At 47.1% G+C, this 21,198-nt stretch overlaps 1 protein-coding gene across 4 annotated transcripts in view; it reads left to right on the top strand.

Annotated features, from left to right (window-relative positions):
* PHACTR2 (phosphatase and actin regulator 2) overlaps window positions 1–21,198 on the top strand; it is a 127,933-nt gene that overhangs the window by 79,946 nt on the left and 26,789 nt on the right. For 2 of the 4 annotated variants that reach the window (XM_075554441.1, XM_075554440.1), the window contains 4 exons: window positions 5,014–5,244; window positions 9,736–10,261; window positions 15,257–15,453; window positions 17,068–17,224. In XM_075554441.1, coding sequence (XP_075410556.1) covers window positions 5,014–5,244; window positions 9,736–10,261; window positions 15,257–15,453; window positions 17,068–17,224 — 1,111 coding nt within the window. The remainder of the gene's footprint in view (window positions 1–5,013; window positions 5,245–9,735; window positions 10,262–15,256; window positions 15,454–17,067; window positions 17,225–21,198) is intronic. The other 2 variants (XM_075554443.1, XM_075554442.1) reach the window with 1 other exon arrangement.

The following is a 21,198-nucleotide window of genomic DNA, read 5'->3' as shown; positions in this document are numbered from 1 at the left end:
CTGCTCTGTAACTCTTCTGTAAAACTGGGCATTTAAAACCCATGGCAGAGGCTCTTGTGCCATTCGCTGCAGGCTTCTATGTGAGACCTGGGTTTCTAGAGTGTTAAATTGAGATACTTACAGAATAACTGTCTATGGAGGACCCCACAAGATCTTGGCCGCCGATAGAGTAGACTCCAATTTCACGGCTATTCCTTACAGGTAGTCCCAAGGTTGCCGATGCAAGCCTCGACAGAAGGTCCCATTGAGTTTGTTTAGATGCTGTGGGGAGAGTCTAAGGGACTCGTTGCAGCATGTGAAAACTCAGGAATTAATTATCTCCTGTCTGAGAGTGTCTGCAGCCTTTCAGTTGAGTGGCAAAGTTTGTGAAACCAAGTTTGAATTCTCCAAAGATAATGGAGACAGAGAGCATTTGGTGACACGAATAAGCAGATGCTGTTTAAAAGCCATCTTCCTACGCGTCCATAGCACTTAATATTTACATAGAAATTGGCCTTTAACCTGTTTAAAAACCCTTGTTGAGATTCTATTGTAAATTTTTTGTTTTGCTGTATTCAAATATTTATAGGACCTTACTAATTAATACTAGTCTTGCTCCATTTAGAGACTCTGGTAATGTTTATGAGCATGGATTTTGAGAAATTCACTAATATTTTAATGATAGTGTTCTTAGGCCATAAAGAGAAAGTAGATTGAAATCTATTTTAATCGGATTCAGTGGAAAATATGAGTGTAAGTAGTGATTTTTTTTTCTTAAGCACAGTGTCCTGTCTTGCCAACCTGTTCAATTGCAAATCCGTCTCTGTGCGTCCCTGGTCCAGCCCCAGGCTTTTCAGAGTCAGGGCACTTGGGCCATCTTAGTGCTGGCTGACTCAGGGCGGGGCAGCAGTCACTGAACTGGCCCGACTTCAAAGAAAGTGTCCCTTCTCCACCTAATGGAAAGTTGCTGACAGTTTGATGTTATTGAAATCATCGGGACCTTGATGTTCTGGAAAGGAGAGGGCAGAGCTCATGGTACCAAGGGTGTCTGCGAGGAGTTTTGTTTACTTAGTCCTTGCCCCCGGTGATGGCATGTTTGCTTTGGTCAACTGAGGTCTGAGATCGTATCTAGCTTGGCTAATCTATCTCTACATAGGAACTAGGGGTGCTGGAAATAGTAGCCTGACCCCCAGATAAGGCGGCACGTCCACCCGCACTGCATGTGGAGAGCGCACCACGTTCGCAGTGAGGAGGACTTAGAATCGCATTCTGAGAAAAAGGATGGGACTCACAACTAAAATAACAGGATTGTGAATTTTAAATATATATATATATATCAAAGTACATATGTCATAAACAAAGTACAGAGTTATTTCTGTGGACTGACATTTAATTTGGAAAGCAAGTTCAAGGTCCACTTTGCTTCTGCTTCTCTTCTGTGGGCTCATGAGTGTGTCGGCCCACCATTCCATGGTAGGGTGAAGAACCGGGCAGCTGCCTCGCTTGCTCTGAGTGTTCTGCAATCCACTGCTTCGTTGCAGTAGCAGGAGCCCCACCTGGAGATGGAGCGAGGATCGTGTGCCAGTCTGTCTTGTTATGAAGCCTACTGTCCGTATTAAGCCAGAAGCAGAAAGCTCTTTTGTAACCTCATCTTGACAAGATAATGCACCCACTTCTTACTTATCAACATGATTAGGTTTCCATAGGCCACTCGTTATTCAAAAATGGAGGATGATCACATCAGGTCACAAAATGGAGGATCATCATTATATAACTGCTAAGCCCCTGAGACTCATGGGCCAGTCCGGTTCACACATAGCCATTACCTCACATCTTAGCATTTTTTTAACACCAGAATTGCAGTGTTAATATGCAAAATAATCAGAGAATTGATTTTTCACTCTAGTCATAAATTTGAAATATCAGATGACGAAGTTGTTGACAAGGGAGGAGCCGGACACACCTGTGTGTCTTGGTCATGTCATCAGATCATAAGGCAGTAGTGACTACTACAACCTGACAATTTAGTACTTCCAGATGTGAAGGTATGTCAATAAGTATTGCTGCAAAACCATAGAAATCTTTATCAAGCAAAAATATGAATATGTGATGCTACTGTTTGTCAGCATGAAGGTGGTGTTTCCATCTCTCTAGACCTTCCCTGAATAATTCTGGGAATATTTCCACCACATTAAAATCTCAATTTGGGTATCCACGAAGGGTTCCAATTGTGTTCCCTTTAAATTTCTGTGAGTTGGGAGAACAAAAAGAAGCCTGAAGGGGCAAGATCAGGGGATAAAGTTTCAAAGTAAAATTATCCAAGGACAGCCCTGGCCGTCTTTGAAGAATAAGCACGTATGTTGTCAAGATGATGGAAAAAACGCCTCTGCACAACTGCCCATGGCCTTGTTCTCACCAACGCAGCTTTCAAATTTCTGAAAACCTTCACCACTAGCCCCTGTGATCATCCAGGGCCCCTTGGGGTGGGGAAGAGGGTGAAGGTTACTCCTTTGGAGTCTAAAAACAGTCACCAGAGCCTTGGGAGCTGACCTCTCTGCTTTGAATGTAACGCATAGAGCCGGACCCCTTGGAAGGCACTGGTTTGACTGGGCACTTTGTGAAGGCACCCCAAAGTGTGTTACAGGGACAATATGTCAGCACTCTTCGCTGATCACAAATAGACAAGTGGATGTGTTTAAGCGCGGCTTGTGTGGGATAAACCCATACGTGGGAACTACAACTCCAGCAGCAATGCTTTTTGACTTCCTCTCACACAATCAGAGCGTTCTTTTCAAAGCAATCATCGAATAGCTGCCTTGTTGGGAGCTTTGTATCTGATGGGATCTAGCATTTCAGACGGAAGGAGTTTATAATGTAGTCAGACAAACACACCCTGTACGTGTACGCATACTCACCCGCGTCCCCGTATCAATCAGCCCGCAGTCAACATGCACCCTGGCAGGTCGCTGAGCCTTGCACGGTGATGGGTCCAAGACGAGTAACAAGGAGCGTGCCGCGTCTCCCAGGGAAGCAAGGAGCGGTGCTCCTGCTCCGGGTGCCCATGTTCTCAAAGCAGTACTTGCCCTTCCCACTGGGGCAGAGAAAGCCGTCTGGGCTCAGCCAAGCCCGAAAGATGTATTATGGGGCAGTAACGAGAATTTCAAACCTTAGGCAAAAACAGAGACCGTTCCTCGGTGGTGTGCGGTGAAGGGCAAGGAGAAGGCATGTGTGTAGGGTGTGTCATGTGAACAAGAACTAGGAGGCTACGTGTTGCAGTTCAGGTGGGCTGTTGGGCCCTCACCTGGGACAAGTGATAAATTGGGCTTCATCCCCATCCCCAGTAGGGTTACCAAGGACTAAAGTTACCAAGGACTAAAGTTACCAAGCGGCAACGAAGAAGAGGCTTCCGCCCTAACCTCAAAAGATTGGCACATCGAGGCCAATTCGTAAGCATTCCGTCGAGGGTTTTGAGTGGAAGGCGATGTGCAGTGCGCTGGGCTCCTGACTGCCTTTTGCCGGTGGCTTGCAGTCAGGTCTAGTCAGGTGAGAGGTGCGAGCTCCTACTGCCTTGTAAATACCAGCAGCTCCATGGAGGCAACAGTGTGGACGAATAGACAGCAACACCCGGAGCCTCAGGTAGATGTTCAGTGAGCGGCCCCGCCAGGACAAGTAACCTCAGAGAGTTCCACGGGGGCTGCAGTGACTGAGGAGGACGTCATGACGGGGGTAGGATAAAAGATGAGCTTAGAAGGAAAGGTGTAGGGATTCGCTCGCTGTTAGCATGGCGTTCCATGTGGATCCATAGGGATGTGGCCTAAAGTGGGGTCACTGGTTTTAGTGGGAAATACTGGCATTTCCCTTCTCAGACAGGTTCCCACCCGACACCACAGATTCCGGCTATCCCGGGTGTGACTGTCATCAAACTGTGACCCAGTCTAGCGTGGCAGTGCCCTCCTCTGCCCTCCGCTTTTTTGACTCTGCAGTCATGACAGTGGTCCTCTGGAAGAGGCTGGTTCTTGGTTTTAACGCTGTCTCACGTCTCCTCCGGTGGCATTCTGTTTGGAAGGGATGCTGCTTAGCTTTTCAGCCCCGAGCCAGATTTGGGCTTCTTGTCATTCTCGTCAGTCCACACCCGAGAAGCCCGGCTGGGACGCTAGGAACGAGTCTCCAGCAGCTCCACGCTCTGTGGAGAGAGACTAACAACCGTTTCCCCTCCTGCTGCTCAGCACCCGGAAAGACTTCTTTCTGTTCGTGGGCTGATCTGTGTTGTCGCTGCTGTTGTATGAATTTTGACCTTTGTCTTGTTCAAAATCCTTATTTGTGCTTACACGACAAAACAGATTTGAATTTTTTTGGGGGGGGGATTTCCTGAGCCCTCTGGAACCATAATGAGGACGCTTTTGGAAAGGTCACAAGTTTTCCTAAGATAGAAGTCACCCTACTGCCCCGGGAATCTTAAAACTCTCTCCCCAGCAGGCAACAGCCTGCCCCTCGTGCAGAAGCATCTACAGAGTCTGCCTCGGCGGAGAACGCCTGTGGTTTTGACCCCGTGAGACTGGGTAGAGAGCTCTTTGGGGCTGACTGGCATGAGCGCTGCTTCTGTGGGTCCTTATCACACATCGCTGAGTGCGTCAGTGTCGCCACCGACTCTCCATCTCGGAGGGAGGCCTTTCGCTCTTTTGCTTCATTGTTAACAGTTGTGCAATTTCAGTGTAGCAACGTAGCTCAGGTCATCCCCCAGCAGCCACAGCCCAGCTTCAAGGCTGGAGTGGCCCCCCAAATGTGTAGACGTCCACAGTCATCCCCATCACCCTTCATCAAAATAACTCCCATCAGCCCCCAGGAGCATACCCCGGTTTGGCTTTCAGCCTCGGTTTTCACCACAAACTTGGCCCTCCTGGGTTCAGAACCCCATGCTGGTTCCCAAGGACCACGCAGCTGCCTGTTTGTCTCGCTGCGCCCGTTGTCTTGCTTTTCCATGTGTTTATCTGGTGTGTGTCTGTATCAGTCTGCTCTGTTCACTCTCGTTTGTAGAGAACACTGACAACCACCCTGAGACACCGGCCGCTCCGGCTCCAGCTCCTCCAAAGCCTAAACCCAAACCTAAACCCCCCAAAACACCGGGGCCTCCAAAAGGTGCCTCGGTGGGGGTGAGCCACAAGGGTGACGAAGTGCCTCCCCTTAAAAAAAACACCAAGGCTCCTGGTAAGCAGGCCCCCGTCCCTCCACCCAAGCCAACAAGCCGAAGTGCAACCCGGGAGGCTGGTGAGTATGCCCTGGTGCACGGCGGGGTTAAGATTGTAGGGCGCCCGCTCAGGGATGGGCTCCTTGTCTCTTCCAGGGGGGGAGGGTCTTTTGGTGTTTTCACACTTGACACTTGTGGGTTCGACTTTGGCCTGACATTAAGAATGCCCAGGATATTCCTTGGTTGCAATCTATGCCAACAAAAACGCAAGCCTTCACTGAGGGGTTAAACTTGGCTGCTATCCACAAGGTCGGTGGGTCCAACCCCAGGAGGAAGATGGGGCGGTCTGCTTCTCTCACGATGACAGCCTGGGGAGCCCAGTGGGGTACGAGGCAGCCCTGTAGCCATTATCTGTGTCTAAGGCCCAATGGAAGGTTACCGGGAGTTGTCTGCCCGATAACTGATAATGAGCTGATCTATGGCATTCATTGAGTTCTGCCTGTTTGGGTTTATGGGTGGTTTAGCTTGGGTCTTCTTTCAAATTACCTAGGTCTGCACATCCCTAGGTAATACCGTCTGGTGCAAATGGTTAAACTCCTCCTTTGTTTTGTTTTTTTAATTATTTTACTGGGGGCTCTTACAGATATTTTAACGATCTGTGAACTATTTATATTAGGCAAACATCTACAGATGCTGCCATCGTTTTCAAAACACTATCTCTCTTCCTGAGCCCTTTGATATCAGTTCCTCTTTTTTCTCTCCCCCCATCCCCCTCCACCCTCGTGAACCCTTACCAGATCATTATATATGTTTTTCTTATCTTACACCTCCTATGTGTCTCTTCACCTACAATTCTGTTACTCATCCCCCCCGAGGGCAAATGGTTAAACTCTTGACTGCTATGCAGAGCCTGTTGGTCTACGCCCCAAAGGCCCCAGTCTTCAGAATCCTCTGGAGTAATTCTGCGCTGCAGCACACGGTCCCTGTGAGTTGAAATCCACTGGTCAGCAACTGATAGCAACACCCTCTGAGACATACTTGTGAGGCCCGAGTCATAAGTCTTTCTGCACTGACAGCCATACCCAGTGGCCGAGATGGGGACACCCTTTGGTTCGCCTGTAACCAGGGATGGTACTCCCCGGTCCACTCTGCTGGAGCCGAATGTGGCACACTGAGGGCTCCTTCTTCCCTCAGCCCGCTTCAGTTTGTCCGCAGGAAACCCATCCCGGGGCGCAGTTGCAATTGCTATGACCAAGCACTACTGAGGTTCTTGGTGGCCTGCCCCGACTTGGCGTCATGTATGCCCAGCTCTCCCTTTCAAGTCAGAGATGCTTAATGCCAAGTGGGGCCCGCCCTCTCTGGGGAAGGGAAACAAAAGCACCGCCCAGGTCACCCAGCTACGCAGAGGGTGTCAGCAAAGTGTGCGTGCTCAGTGGCCTTTTGCCACTGGAAACACTCCGTGAAAAGCCCCTGTACCACAGTAAATCTTATTTTCCTGAAGCTCAGCGGACACCTGCTAGCACCTGGGTCTTCCAGGGTAGTGATACTTGTTTGTTTCCCTTGTAAGGTAGACCCGTCATGCTCAGAAGCAGGGATGGCGTAGGTGACAGCACGGCAGATCTGGACAGCCAAACAGTTGTCTCTCTCCCTATGTCCCCCTTCGTCCTGCCTTTGACCTTTAGCACCGGGATCTATTTGAATAAGCTCCATAACAAAAGGCCTTGGGCGGATGTGCTGATAACACCAGAAGACCTTCTGCCCAGGGACCAGCACCTGCCCTGTCAGCACCTCTTCTTGTTGGCATCTGTGTGTGCTCCCAGACTGCCTGGCACAGCCCATGAGTGGTGCTTGAAGCGAAGCAAGCACTGACATACTTCTGAACAAAAAGGCCCCAACCGTCACCCTGTCTTTGAGAATCAAGATCCCTCCTTACATAGTGTCCCTTCCTCCCCCACGTGCTAGGTGTTCGATCTAGACTCTGAACTTGAGTGTGCTCTTACTTCTGACGGGAGCAGGAAAAAACCCCAAAGACACTAGTGATTAATGCCAGGGAGAGAGACAGCGCTGATGTGAGATTCTACACTATTTCCTTATATTGAACTTGAAGGTGTACTGATAGTCTCCTTGATGCCCCTAAGAGATGACCACAGTCATGTTAGCCATTGTGCTTTTTAAAAAAAGAGGTCTGACTGGCCCTTCTTGTAAACACAGTTAGGGTGGTTATAGGCATCGATAGAGAGAACCGGGTTGCATTGATTTCTGTACCAACAAGTGCACCAAGAGGCCCCTGGGCAGGGAGCCTTTCTGGAAATGCCTATAGCACTCCTCCAGACGCCTACAGGTACTCCATTGGAAACACCTGAGAACTCTGTGCACGATGACTTGGTTTTATTTGAATAATGTGAGCTTCCCCAGTTTAACGGAAGCTGCAGGTTTTCAGTCAGGTATTTTCAGCTCTAACCATCGGTTTCTATTTGGATTCATCCTTTGTTACTAAGTTGGGGCAGACCTCCGAAGGACCACATATCCGCTTAACACATGCTCTTGCTTTGCCAATGAGATAAGTTTAAGAAGAAGAAAAAAGAATCCCGCTTCTGTATTTTTTCTCTCTCATTGATACAAACTATGTTCACTACTTACCTGCAAAAAAGGTGTTGTTTCTTTTTTAATCCTGCTCTCCAATTCAGGTAACAAGTAGCAGTGTTGATCTGATCAATGCCTGACATTTTCGTAGCCACTTAAAGGAAAATAGAATAATGTGTCATGAGCTTGCACTTAGAGACGCTGGGAAAGAATCCTTGTTCCTTAGGCCAGGCTGCCATTAACCTTGCTGTTAGATATGAGAGAATTTTCCAAAGAAAAAGTACTAGGATAAATGAGATGAAAGGATTATGTTTGGCTTTCCTAGAAAATAGCTGAACTTGTTTGGGTACCAAATTCCTAGCATTATTGTTATGAAAAATAAACTTAGAATGAGTAAGGGGAGTGTGCATAAATGAGTTTGACGTAGAAGCACGTGAAGAGGGTTAACTGGAAAGACATGTTAACAGGCCCAGAAGTGGGGTCCAGGTGGGATTCAAGTGATGTGTGATAGGAATCTTAAAGCCCCCAGACCGCACTGCAAGATTCCCGATCGACCTAGACGTGTCACTGATTAGACTCTCAGAATAAGCAAAGGTTTAAATCCCATTCTCTACCCATGAGTATTCTTCATCTCTTGACCCCAGTTGACTTAGCTGGAGGTAAGTTACAGTCACACTTGTCTGCCATGTGTATCGACTCCACATATTATCAACATCTCTATTCCTCGTTCTGGAAAGATCCCTCCAGCCTGCATGAAAAGAGGAAAAAAAACATACAAAATCATAGAAGGAAAAATTATAGATCATACAGGGGATGGAATGAAAGTGTCTTCTCCTAGAAGTTGGTATTTCCCGTGGTGCTCTCTAAAGAGAAGGGTGGTTGGCCTTTTTCCTGGAGCGTACTGAGCGGAGGTGGTCCCTCCAGAAGCCCAGACAAACACGGCAGGGAGCCCGCTGAGGAATGAGCCTCCTGGCACAGCATTCACGACAATGTGATTCGTGAAGCAGTGGGGCAGAAGAACTACAAATGAGGTTTTCCCCTTCAAATTATTCCAGTGGGACCCATTTTGATTTTTTTTTTTTTTTTTTAGCTTAAAGAACTGTTTGTCTACCTTTGATGATTTGGGAGGGGGAGGGTTTGTCTCTCCGATGTAGCCCTATGTTTTCACTCTGCCCCGGAGCCATTGCTCATGAAGGGGCAGACAACCCAAGGAGCTGCTTTCTTGGGAACTATAGTGACCGCTGGCTTAGCGTCACTCTGTGGCCAGTCGAATATGAGTCTGCTTTGACCCAGAAGGGAGTCGGTGGCCTATCCCCGGGCTCTTCCGAATGCAGGCATCACCACGACAGTTTCATTTGCAGAAGGAGCGCCTAAACCAGCGGTTCTCAACTTGTGGGTCGTGACCCCTTTGGAGGTGGAACCACCCTTTGGAGGGGTTCGCCCAACTCCTAACAGTAGCAAAATGACAGTGATGAAGTAGCAACGAAAATGATTTTATGGTTGGACAACATGAGGAACTGTATGAAAGGGTCGTGGCGTTAGGAAGGTGGAGAACCCCTGCTCTGGAGCGTGTATACTTGGTGGTGTGCCCAAGCATGTCGGCTACTACTGTCTGCCCTCCACACACGTAGCGCCTAGAGGACCGTGGATTGGATTGAAAGTTGACGGGCTCTTCCTTGGGGTGACCCCACCAAAGACGTGAGCAGACACTTGTCTCCAGAGATTTTGCCAGAAAGCACCCTTCCCTCCCTCCGTAGAGGGGCTGGGGAGGGAGCAAAAACTCACATCGTTGTCATTGTTAACATATTTTCTCGTATTCCCTTATTATTATTTTAGTGGGATGATGTTCGTGTCCTTAACAAGGGCAACTTAGGTGCTTTATTTTAAGTGTTAGAAACCTTCCCCCTTTTACAAATATTTATTTATTTTGAAATCTTCTCCTTTTTAACCTTTAGTTTTTAACATAAAATCTCTCTCATTTGTTTTAGCTGGTTCCTCTCATTCAAAAAAGGCAGCTGGCTCCAAAGCGTGCAGTCCACCCTCTGCGTCTTCCACCTCCTCTCGCCCCAAAGCTTCCAAGGAGACGGGTGCTGGGAAACCAGGGGCGGCGGGCACCACCAAGGGCAAGAAGAAAGCTGGCAAGCAAGCAGCCTCCAGATCGTCCTCAGAGGTGGCCACCCCGGGGCCTTCCAGTCTGAAAGGAGATCCTTCAGAGCCCAGAGCGGAGAGTCGCAAACATGACCAGACTGTCCCCGGAGCCGAGGAGCAGACCACAGGCAAATCCAAGTCTGTGGTCCCTCCACCCCCCTTGGCTCCACCGCCTCCTCCCCCAGCCCCTGCTCTGCCCCCCGAGGACCTGTGTGCTACTGCCTCCGATACTCCCATTGTCCTGGTCAGCAATGGGGCTGACCCACCCGCCTCTGCCTTAGACCCAAGTCAGCTTCTCTGGACTGAAGAGACAGCCACTCTCCACTCCGGCACAGGCTTCAGTATCAGCCGAGAGAATGAGAACTGGTGAGTCGAGGGCTCCACGCCCCCCACCCTGTTCCATCTGCATCCCACATAGATGCAGCTGAGCACCAAGCCACTGGGTTGGAACCGCTGGCGCCTCCATTGTGTTCCCGTATTCCCGAACCTAGTGAATGTTAGGCGGGCACACCTGTAATCCAACCATGTGACTCTCTCCCCCCCAGGGCGCAGCCCTCTCTCCCAGCCAAGTGGCATTGAAAACACTCAGAAGCCCTCCTCCAGTCCTTTTGTTTTTAAGGACGCCCCCAGCCTGCCTCACATGGTCCAGCAGGCCTTTTCTTATCCCTGGCCACTTCCCTGCTTGACCGTATTGGGACTACTTCAAATCTGTACTCTCTATACCCTGAGTGCCTTCCCACGCCTGCCCGCCTTCCTTTCCACAAGCCACTTCACTTTCCCTTTGCCAGGAACAAAAGGGAAAGGAGCTTTTCGAATACGGACTTCTTTGCCCTGCTCTAGCTTTAAAGGGTCTCTCGGTACTTGCTGCCTTATTTCCTGACTTCGTTCAAATGTCATCGCTTTGGTGAAGATGCGGGCTTGCTCAGACATCCCGTCTTATCCACCTGTGGGGTTGGACTAGCCAGTGGGTCTTACTGCCTCTACGTATTTGACTACCGGAGGGAGCAGTGTGGTACAGCGCATTCTGACCTTCCGGGGGGAGACCCCCTTTAATGCCTAACAAATCCCCTTCATGTGCACACACCAACAGTGGATGGAGGTTTGCATGTTGCTAGGATGCTACATATGTTTCAATTAGAAGAGCCTGGTGATCCGCTCCGAAAACCAGTCAGCTGTCACCTGTAGGTCACAGCTGTGTGATTCACAACCAGCCATGGGGTGGCGCAGGACCAGGCAGTATTTCATTCCATGTTGCCTGGGGTGACCATGAGTCAAGGGCAGACTCAATGGTAGCTAGCCACGGTATCTCGGAGCCAGTAGTCTTGTATGCCATAGAGAAGAAATATAGAGTGAGCTAAGGAGGTTATAGGAAAAACCAGCCAGCTGCAGGATAATGGGACCAGTATTCTGCCTGCCACAGCCCTGCTCCAGGGCGCTATAAATAGAGTGTACTGGAAGGTAAGAGATAGTGGTCGAGCTGTCTTAAGAGTTTTGAGAAGAAACACAAACAAAGTGGGCCGAGGACCTTGATGTTCCCTTTTCTACCATCCAGGTCCCTTCCCAGGATCTGAGCTTTGTCCCTGGGCCCCTCCTTCTCCTCTGTTTCCAGCATCTGCTAAAATTTCTCCGTGCAGATTGCTAAGTCGTGTTGGCTCTGCTACACTACAGAGCTGACGGGAGGGCTCCTGGAACAGATAATAATAATAATAAATTTGATTTAGTGAGGGGTTGCTGCTTCTCACCTCTTCCTAAGAATAAATCCTAGTCAAGTAAGTGAGGTCACTTAATATGACAAGTACTTTAAGTAAAATATTTGGTGAAACGGTTTGTTTAATGAGGACCTTGACTAATTTTCATCAAGAATAAAATATTTTTTATTATTAATTATTTCATAGCTGATAATAATAACCAGCTTGGAATAGTTCCTTAATGTCAGAAATGAGGCACCATTATGTGTCAACATTTAGTTCTTCTTAAAGAGGAGCCCTGGTGGTGGAGTAGTTTATAAGTTAGGCTGGTAACCACACGGTCAGTAGTTCAAAACCACCAGGAGAAAGATGAGGCTTCCCACTCCCATAAAGATTTGCGTTTCCTACTTGCATAAAGACTTAAGGGAAGTTCTGTCCTCTCTTATAGGGTTGGTAAGTCAGAATCAACTCAATAGCGGTGAGTTTGAAGTCTTCTCTAAAAGGGTTACTATATTATCCCTGCTTATGGATGGGAAAACTCATGCTGAGAGAGGTCACATCATTTACCCAAGACTGTCCAAATTCCATTGCTCTGAAGAATTTTATTAATTTTCTAGTTACTTCTCTATCTTCCCCTATTCTTTTATTTTGTTTCTTTAAAAAATAATTTTAAAGGCCATCATTTGAAGGAAAGCAAGGGAGAGATTAAACAAATAAAAATCAAACTACGAATCATTTTCTTTAAGTTTGACCTCGGAGTATAAAAATCGGGAGAATGAAGACAATGAAGTAAATGGTCATGGCGACCATCATACTTCCAGCACGTGGCAGAGGTCATTGCAAGCATCTCAGTTGTGTTCAGCCTTTCAAAGTGGACATTCCAACATGTACTTTTACGAGTATGCTTAGCTCACCGTTGGTGCACTGAACAGCATGCTAATCATCAAGGACAAAAGGGAGGTCATTTGAAGGGACTCTGTACCAAAATATTGTCTGTCAAACTTGCCCAGAAACCTTAAGTGAGAAAGATAAGAGCCAAGTTCGGAACTAATTAAGTACAAATTTGAAGGCTATATAAAAAACAAGGTTTTAACTTAGGGACACAGATTCAGAGATCCCCAAGAGCGTGGTCGACATACAGTGCTTCCTTGGCAAAGTCTTAAATCCAGTGGTGACTTACGGGTGTTCAACTCATCCCCACAAATCTTGAAGGAGAGTAGGAGATCGCACTGTGCCCTGTGCTGCCTCTCACGACCATGCACCCAGTCTGATTCATGATGGCCCTGTGGGACAGAGCAGAACGGCCCCATAGGGTTTCCAAGACTATAAAAGTTCCTGGAAGCAGTCTGCCTCACCTTTCTCCCACTGAACAGCTGTTGGATTCGAACCATTGGGCTTTCAGTTAACATTCAAGTGCCCTCACCGCTGCACCACCAGCACTTTGCCCTGGGCTTTGCCACACACAGCCTTCAGCAAGTCTGTGAAGGCTGGTCAGCGAGAGGGGTGAGCAGCGCTCTCCCTTTCCATGGTCTGCGATCACGCGGAGCGTGCTTGGCCATCAGACATTGTAAAAGGCTCGCCTCTCATCGAGGCTGCTCTACTGCCTTCCCAGAAGGGGCCATTGGGCTGCCCTTCTCTGGGCATTCTTCAAAAGAGACCTTTAAATGACCGTCCGCCCCAGAGGAGAGGCATGGGTTTGCTCTTGAATGAATGAGCCTGGAATAAGTCATCTCTCAAATTTTCCTCCAATTCCTATTCCTCTTTTAAGTGGGTATTTGAATTAGAATTTTTGGAGCTCAGTCACTGGCTTTACTTAGAACTCTCCCTCGGTAATGTTTGCTCAGCCGATGTGTGAAAATCTGTCATTATATAAAGAGGCTTCTATTTGGAGCATAAAGATCAAAACTTTAAAGAGGACAAGTGACCATGTGTAAAAATCTCCCCTTCGATTCCCCTGTCATGAGAGAGAAATGATTCAGTAGATTTCTGTTCATTTAGTAGATTTCTGTTCATTTAGTAGATTTCTGTTCCTTGTCAGCTGCATCAATAGCCTAAGTGTCTGGCATAACGTAAGGTAGGAATTAATAAGAGTATATATATATATACACACACATACATATATCTACAGTGACTATATATATATATATATATACGCATTCATGCATACTCAATAGATGGACTGGGAGTCTAAAACCTGAGTTCCTGACTAGAATGGCAACACACTCGACCTTCCTCAGTTCCGTGAACCGTGGACTCTCCACTCTCCTATGACCTGTGACTGTTCACTGCTGTTGAGTTGGCCCAGACCCAGGAGAACCAGCCAGTTAGTTCGTAGTGGAATACTAGGCTGCCTGGTGCTGTGCCTGCCGTAATAACGAGCATTGCACCATTGTTGTCCACGGGGTTTTGACTAGCTGGTTTTCTTCTACTCTGTCTTAGTCTGGAAGCACCACTGAAACCTGTTGTGCATGGTAGCAATTCCAGACCCCGCCAGTCAGACACGTGGTGGCTGTGCGAGAGGCGCCTTGGCCAGGAATTGTAGCTAGGCTCCTGCAGGGATGGAGAGGGTTCTGCAACCGGACCGCCTTGGCACCTCGCCCTCATACAGTACAGCATGTGTAAGTGGGGAATTAGGCGGAACTCAGGAAACTGTAAAATATCGTAAAGGAGAAGTTGGGATCAATCTCATCATAAATTAAGGATTAATACAGAGGTTCAGCACTGCATAACCTTGTGTTTTGTTAACCAGAGTGTGTGTGTTCTGAATGGCGCATCTTAGGAAGGTGCTGTGCTCACCCCACTGGGCAGACTACTCGAGCAAGAAAGACCTTGGTGGCCACGACAATTGAGAAAAAAGAAAAAAATCCACACTGTGGTAATGGATTTATTCCCCCATGAAAGCATAGGTTTTATTTAAAATGAAATTTCCTATTTCTTTGGGAGCAAGAATTTAGACTATTGGCTTTTTCTTATAAGTAAAAAGTAGAGAATTTGAGAGCACCTACGCTTCTAATTCCATAGAATTTTTCAAACTTCCTATTCTGACAAAGTTTACCTGTTCTTACTATTCAACGACAGTCTTTGTCTGGTTGTTATTTTTGTTTTTTATTTGTTCTGTGTTTTGGACTGTGAGGACAGCAGGCCTGCCCGATAGCAAGTAGTAGGTGGGTGAGGGGCAGCACTAAGTTCTCTGAGTGGCTTGTGTACTGGTCACCTTGGGAGCCAAGAGGTAGGCCAATAAACTAGACTGAAGCATTCCTGAAGGAGCTGAACATTCCTTAGACTTGAAGGACAATTAGGAATTGCACACAGAGACCAAATCAAACATTGCAAATCTTCTGGCTCACTGTTCTTTCCACTAAACCCCCATGGCTTCTAAAAAAAATACGATTTGCAAAATGTAGCGTGCCGCACACACTCTTGCACTAAATATGTTATTAGACACCACCTAGTCCAGCCTCCGCATTTGACAGGTGGAGGATCTAAAACCTGTGAGAATCTGGTACTCGACAGCGCCACTCACCTGTTTCAGGACGTTAGCTGGCCTGTGGCTGCCTTCTGCTGCCCCTAGGCTGAAGGTACCTAAGGAATTAGAGCCCCGTCATGGGGTTGGCACAAGTCCCCTGAGAGTTGTAGTGAGCGTCACAATGTTGTCTATCTTGTGCTTTTACAGTTTCACAACCAAGGATGATCTTGGGAAGGCAGCACCTCAGCTCCTGGTTCCTGGGCTGATGGGCGAATCTTCTGAATCCTTCAGCGCCCCAGAGGACGAAGGCCAAAGGGAACTCCAGGCCAATGACTCTGATTCCGATGGGCCGGTTTTGTACACAGATGACGATGAGGATGAGGATGAGGATGGCAGTGGAGAAAGTAAGACTTATTTTCCAGGGTGTGAAGACGTGGTGAGCAAAAGCAACCAAGGTCTAGGCGCAGTTCTGGGTTCCAGACTGAACTTGACACCCTGGTTGGGTACCTCCCGCGTGAAGCATAAGTTATCCGTTCTCCTTATGCGGTAGAAGAGTTATGACTTAGAAATAGGCATATGACCTAGAAATGGGTTTGTTTCGGTGGCAACAAGCAGGTATCCAATGTTCTCTTTACTCTCATCTCCTTTCTCAAATTAGAAACATGTGTAGTTTCTCTGGGTCCACTCAATGGCTGGGTATTGTTTTGTTTTGTTTTGGGTGGGGGGAGTATTTATAGAGGTAGTCTGATCGCAGCCATTCTGGATGATTCCATAAGGTGGGTGAAGTCTATGAAAGAAATGGACAAGTGTATATTTGACAAGCACCGGAGGTCTTGTGATCGGCCTTTCTCAGAAGCAGCAAAGATAGCCCCATCTTTTGGGCTCCTTCATGAAAGAAGGGCGGCAGCCCAGGTGTCCTTGGATGGCTACTAGAGGTGTTGGAGAGTGGCCTTCACTTTCAGGCCGGGCTCCAAGGGCGGGGAAGGAGCATGGTGTCTCAATGGTTAAGCGCGCGGCTCTGTACCAAAAGGCAGTTCAAACCCAGCGGCAGCTCCTCGGGTGAAAAGGCGAGGCAGCCTGCTCCCATAGGACTTATCAGCCTATGAAACCCTATGGGAGAGTTTTCTCTGCCTGGTCATCCAGGGTCGCTGTGAGTCCGAATCGATGCAATAGCAGATGACAGAGAGCGGACGGAGAAGGGCATCAAAATGGCCACTGTCTTTCAAGATTAGTCCTGACCCCCAAGGAGTGAGACCATCTGCCTCCTAAGAAGTAATGATTGTAAAGTGGAAAAAGCTACTCGTTTATGTAGAGAACAGAAAAACACTGTTTCATTTTTGCTTTGCTTTATTAACCCATGAGAAGCCGGGATAGCTTGAGAAAGATTTGCTGTGAGTTTGAATTTATAGATTATGAAGTTATTACTAGATTTAGTGATTTAGCAACATTTTGTCAAATTCCTCCTACTTTTACTGAGAAACAAAAACCACAAAACCACCCACCATTATTATCCATCCACTATTGTGCTTGAAGGAACTCCCAGGTAACTGAGGGTTAACACACTGAGCTCAAGTGTAGACTTTTTTTTGCCGGTCTGCTAGGAGATGAAAAGGTTTGATTATAAGTAAGAGCATCCAGTTTTTAAAATTTGAAAAGAAAGAAAAAGCATTATACAACTGGTAATTTCTAGCACATAAAGTTCAACTTCCCCTTCCCGGATAGATGATGAAGTGTGGTAATTGCCAGGGTTTGCACGGTGCCCAGCATTTTCCAGAACTAAGGGGGGGGGAAGGAAAAAAAAAAGGCTAGCTTTCTGTTCTTCTCAAGATGAACTATATCCAACTAAAAACTTGCCCACCCTCATCCCCACCCAGGTTAATTAAAATTCCACTCACTCGCTAAACGTCTTGGAGAAAGAATCTGGTCTGGGCCTCTATTGAAAGTCGTGGTCACGTACAACCCACATGCCACTTCCTAAAGGCCTCTTTCTCTGCGTGTCCGCCTTTTGCCCTCCTCAGGTGTTCTGGCCAGTAAAATCCGACGAAGGGATACGCTTGCTATCAAGCTTGGCAACAGACCGTCGAAGAAAGAATTGGAGGACAAGAATATCTTGCAGCGGACATCCGAAGAAGAGAGGCAGGAAATCCGACAGCAAATCGGAACCAAGCTAGTCAGGTAATTGCTGAAATGGTCGCAGGGGACTGACTCGTTCCTATGTTCCTGCTTCCTGCTGTGGCCAAGCTCACTCAACACAGACAGGCAAGCAAACTCTCTGCCAGCCAGTGGGTTCCCCATAGCACAGAGGAGACCTGCCTCTGTGGGCTATCAAGGCTGGACATCTGGAGAGGACTAGAAAGCCTCATCTTTTCCCAGCAGAGCAGCTAGTAGGGTTCGAACTTCTGATTTTTCAGTTCGCAGCCCAACACGTGACCCACTACCACCACCGAGCCCCTTAAAGTGCCCGACCTATGTGGAAAAACCTGTGACTTCCACACGCAGGGCCTAGCAGCTGGTCTAGGAGGGTAAGCCCCTTGACCAACGTGGGCTTTTCCAAAGCCTAATCCAAGGGTTGGCAGGCTTTTCCCTGGAAAGGGCCAGGGAGTAAATATTTAGGCTTTGAGGACCAGACGATTTCTGTGGCAACTCCTCGGCTCTGCCATCACGGCGTGAAAACAGACATCAACAGTGCAGAAACAAACGAACACGGCTGTGTGCCAATAAAACTTTATTTACCACAACCGGCAGCAGGCTGGATTTAGCCGGTGGCCCGACATGTGCAGACTCCTGGCCTGAACTGTGAACTCACTTGTGCCAGGAGAGTTGGGAGACTGTAGAAATACTATTTAGCTTCCAGTCCTGCCTCCATCTAAGCCGGGCAACTTTCTATTTTACCTTCAAGGAAATGGCTTGTCTGGCTTCTCGTCCTGTGCCCAGCCGTTGTGTAATATTTCTGCGTTTGCCCGCACTGATTCCGGGATCCACTGAGCTGCCAGGAAATAATGCCATCAAGTTGGCACCATATTCATGGTGACTGCACTTATGTCAGAGCAGACCTGGGCCCCGTGTGGTTTTCAGTGGCTGGGGTTTGAGAAGGAGATTGCCAGACCTTTCCTCCAAGGCACTTCTGGGTGGGTTTGAACTTCAACCTTTCAAACCTGCCAACCTGGGCCTAGCACCCGAGCCTGCTCACCATTTGCACCACTCTTTGTTTAATAAAAGGAATTTAATGCATGCAGACATCGCTTTAATATATAACCATAATCAGAGGCACATTTAATTATCAGTTATTTTCACCCTGCATAAACAACAGGTGCTTTCATTGAGAACGGGAAGCAAGCTGGATTGCCAGAACAAACGGGATTTGGAAGGCGGTAGAAAGGCCTCTCCTAGCTTGGAACTGGAAGACATGTGAGGTTGCTATGTGACCATAGGATTAGTGTGGATGGGGTTCTAGAATCCACTGATAGCCTTAAGAGATCTTCTTATGACTGAGATGTGCAGAAAACTCTGAGACAGCAGCTCTGACATCTAGCAGAAAATGCTCAACTTACATTGGAAATGTTTGGCATTGTAGAATAGGTTGTGGGTCCTCCGAGCTCCCAGACTCCTCCGGGACTCTGGAAGGAGCGTGATAGCGGTTACACCAGTGATGGACTCTTCTCTCCAAGCCTCTTGCCTCGTCCCTAAACTTTGAGCATAGACTGCATCAGAAAATAAACCAACGGAACTTGATGGAGCTCAGGGGGTACAGTTGAGGCTGGAAAGATCTTACACTTCACACTTACCATCTTACAAATAAAACTGAGGGGGAAACAGTAAACAGGATGACGTTCTCAAGGACCTGCAGTTACCTACCATCACCATCCCTGGAACCTTGGTCCCTGAGCTCACAGCCAACCTTCTCTCCTGTTGTCTCCTAGTTTGTACTAAGAACACGATGTAGGGAGTATATGCTTCAGGGTGTTGTGTTTTCCTCCCCCGGAAATGCATGCCCTAGATAGCTCACCAAAACCAGACGCGCTGCCCTGCCACGGAGTCAGTGCTAACTCACAACGACCCCCAAGGGTTTTCAAGTCTGTAGTTGTTTACAGTCTTTCTCCTAAGGAGCTTCTGGTGGTGTTGAACTGCTGACCCTGCGGATCGTAGCCCAACTCCTAACCACTAGACCACCAGGCCTCCTTCCTCAATATCTAGTGCTGCTGGAACAGAAATACCACAAGTTTAAAAAAAAACGCACATCTATTTGGTGACAGTTTAGAAGGTTAGAAATGCAAATCCAGGGCGCCAACTCCAGGGACAGCTTTCTCCCTGTCTGCTCCAGGGGAAAACACATCTACAATAGTAGCAACAACTCTGTTTTAATACGCAACTGTCAATTTTACTTGAGGCCCTAAAATATTATTTCTGGAATTTATAAACTATATGACAAAGAGAGTGTTCCTTTTTTATCAATGAAAAATACATCGCTAGCTAGTGTATCAGACAGGTGGATAGCATGGATACTTGGTATCTATAAAGCAGGAGATTACCTTATAAGTCAGGGCATACATAGTGAACTAATTCTATAAAGTGAAACTACATGTCAACATCACTTTCAATCTGAGCAAACCAAAACACAAACAGCCCCCCAGAACAGGAAGAGGAGCTTGTGGCATCTGGGTTTGGGGTTCTAGCGGGTGTTCCAAAAGACAGAGAGGCACAGTGGATACAAGAGAGCAAGATAGAGCTTTTATTTGGTCCCATATGCAAAACGGAGCTAACTAACCCACGGACTTGGAAGATTGCGTGAGATGATATATTTAAGGCATTTTAATGTCTGCTGCATAGCAAGTTCTCATCAAAGTTCATTTCGTACCTTCCAAAATGTAACCTCATGTTGACACCTTTCTGGGACAATGGGACATATGTACATTGTTCTCCCTTACTATTTCCAAATTGTGATTAATGCGGTAGCTATAACAATGAGCTCAAAATATCAACAATTAGGGAGATGGCACAGGCCAGGTAACATTTTAGTCACTTATCCATAGACAGTGTTACCGTGAGTCAAAGCTGATTTGTTAGCAACTGACAACAGTTTCACAATACAGAGAAAAAGCAAGGATTTTAAAGTCATCTATTTCCTTGCACGGTAATTTCATTTGGGAGACTATAAAAGAAGGAAATAATCCAGGGGGACTCTGTTCCACAGAGATGTTTATGACAAAGCTATTTATAGTCTTCAAATGAAAACAAACGAATGTTTGAACCTAAGAGACTAATGAAGACCATTATGAGGAGCCGACCGTGTGGCACACGGCTGAGAGCTGTGGGTCCTCCTGCCTCCTCTGGGTGCCTTAGAGAGGATGCCCAGCCAGAGAAGGAGCACGCGTGAGGGCAGATGATGGGAGGAGACGAAGCGCCCCAGAAGTAACGAAACAACGGATCAGCTCCTCTTTGGTCTGGGTGACGTATTAGCATCCCACCACTCCAGTGACCCAAAGTATTCAGATCATCTTGCTAAGAAGATCTGATTTAAGAACTTTGGCAGAGTTTTGGGTTCGTTTCATTATAGTTAAAATATCTCTATAGCAATACATGCGCCAATTCAACCACTTTCACATATACAATTCAGTGGCGCTGAATAGGTCTCCCTATATTGTGCAAGTATTATTGCCGTACATTTCTGAATTTAGCGATGGGAAAGACGATACCCAATCTGAACAAAATATGCACACTGTATTCAAGGAAAATGAAGGTGCTGAGAAGCACGGAAGGACACGGACAATTTTGGGAAATAGCAAACCATATAATTTTGCAACAACAACAACCAACAAGATATGTATGTGGTCATGTAGGTAGATATAGCCATATGTTTAGGAAGGTACATATGAGTATATGCGTGTGCATGTGTAATGTATCTGTATGCATCTATACATGTATATGTTTATGTGATTATATATATGTAAAACCAGGTAGGGGATGCAACACAGATACTTCCTAGACATAATCAATTACCTCCGAAAATTGGTTGATCAGATTTGAAGACTTGGGGCCATAGTTTGATAGGCAAACTCCATTCATTGGCATTAAATAGTTCATAAAAATAATGTCCTCCATTCTGGTTTAATGAGTAGCACCTGGAGTTTTAAGATCTTAGAAGCAGCCCT

Source organism: Tenrec ecaudatus, chromosome 7, assembly GCF_050624435.1.
Source record: "Tenrec ecaudatus isolate mTenEca1 chromosome 7, mTenEca1.hap1, whole genome shotgun sequence".
Taxonomy (NCBI): Eukaryota; Metazoa; Chordata; class Mammalia; order Afrosoricida; family Tenrecidae; genus Tenrec; species Tenrec ecaudatus.
The sequence above is the reverse complement of the archived record's forward strand: the minus strand, read 5'-3'. Positions and strand labels throughout refer to the sequence as shown.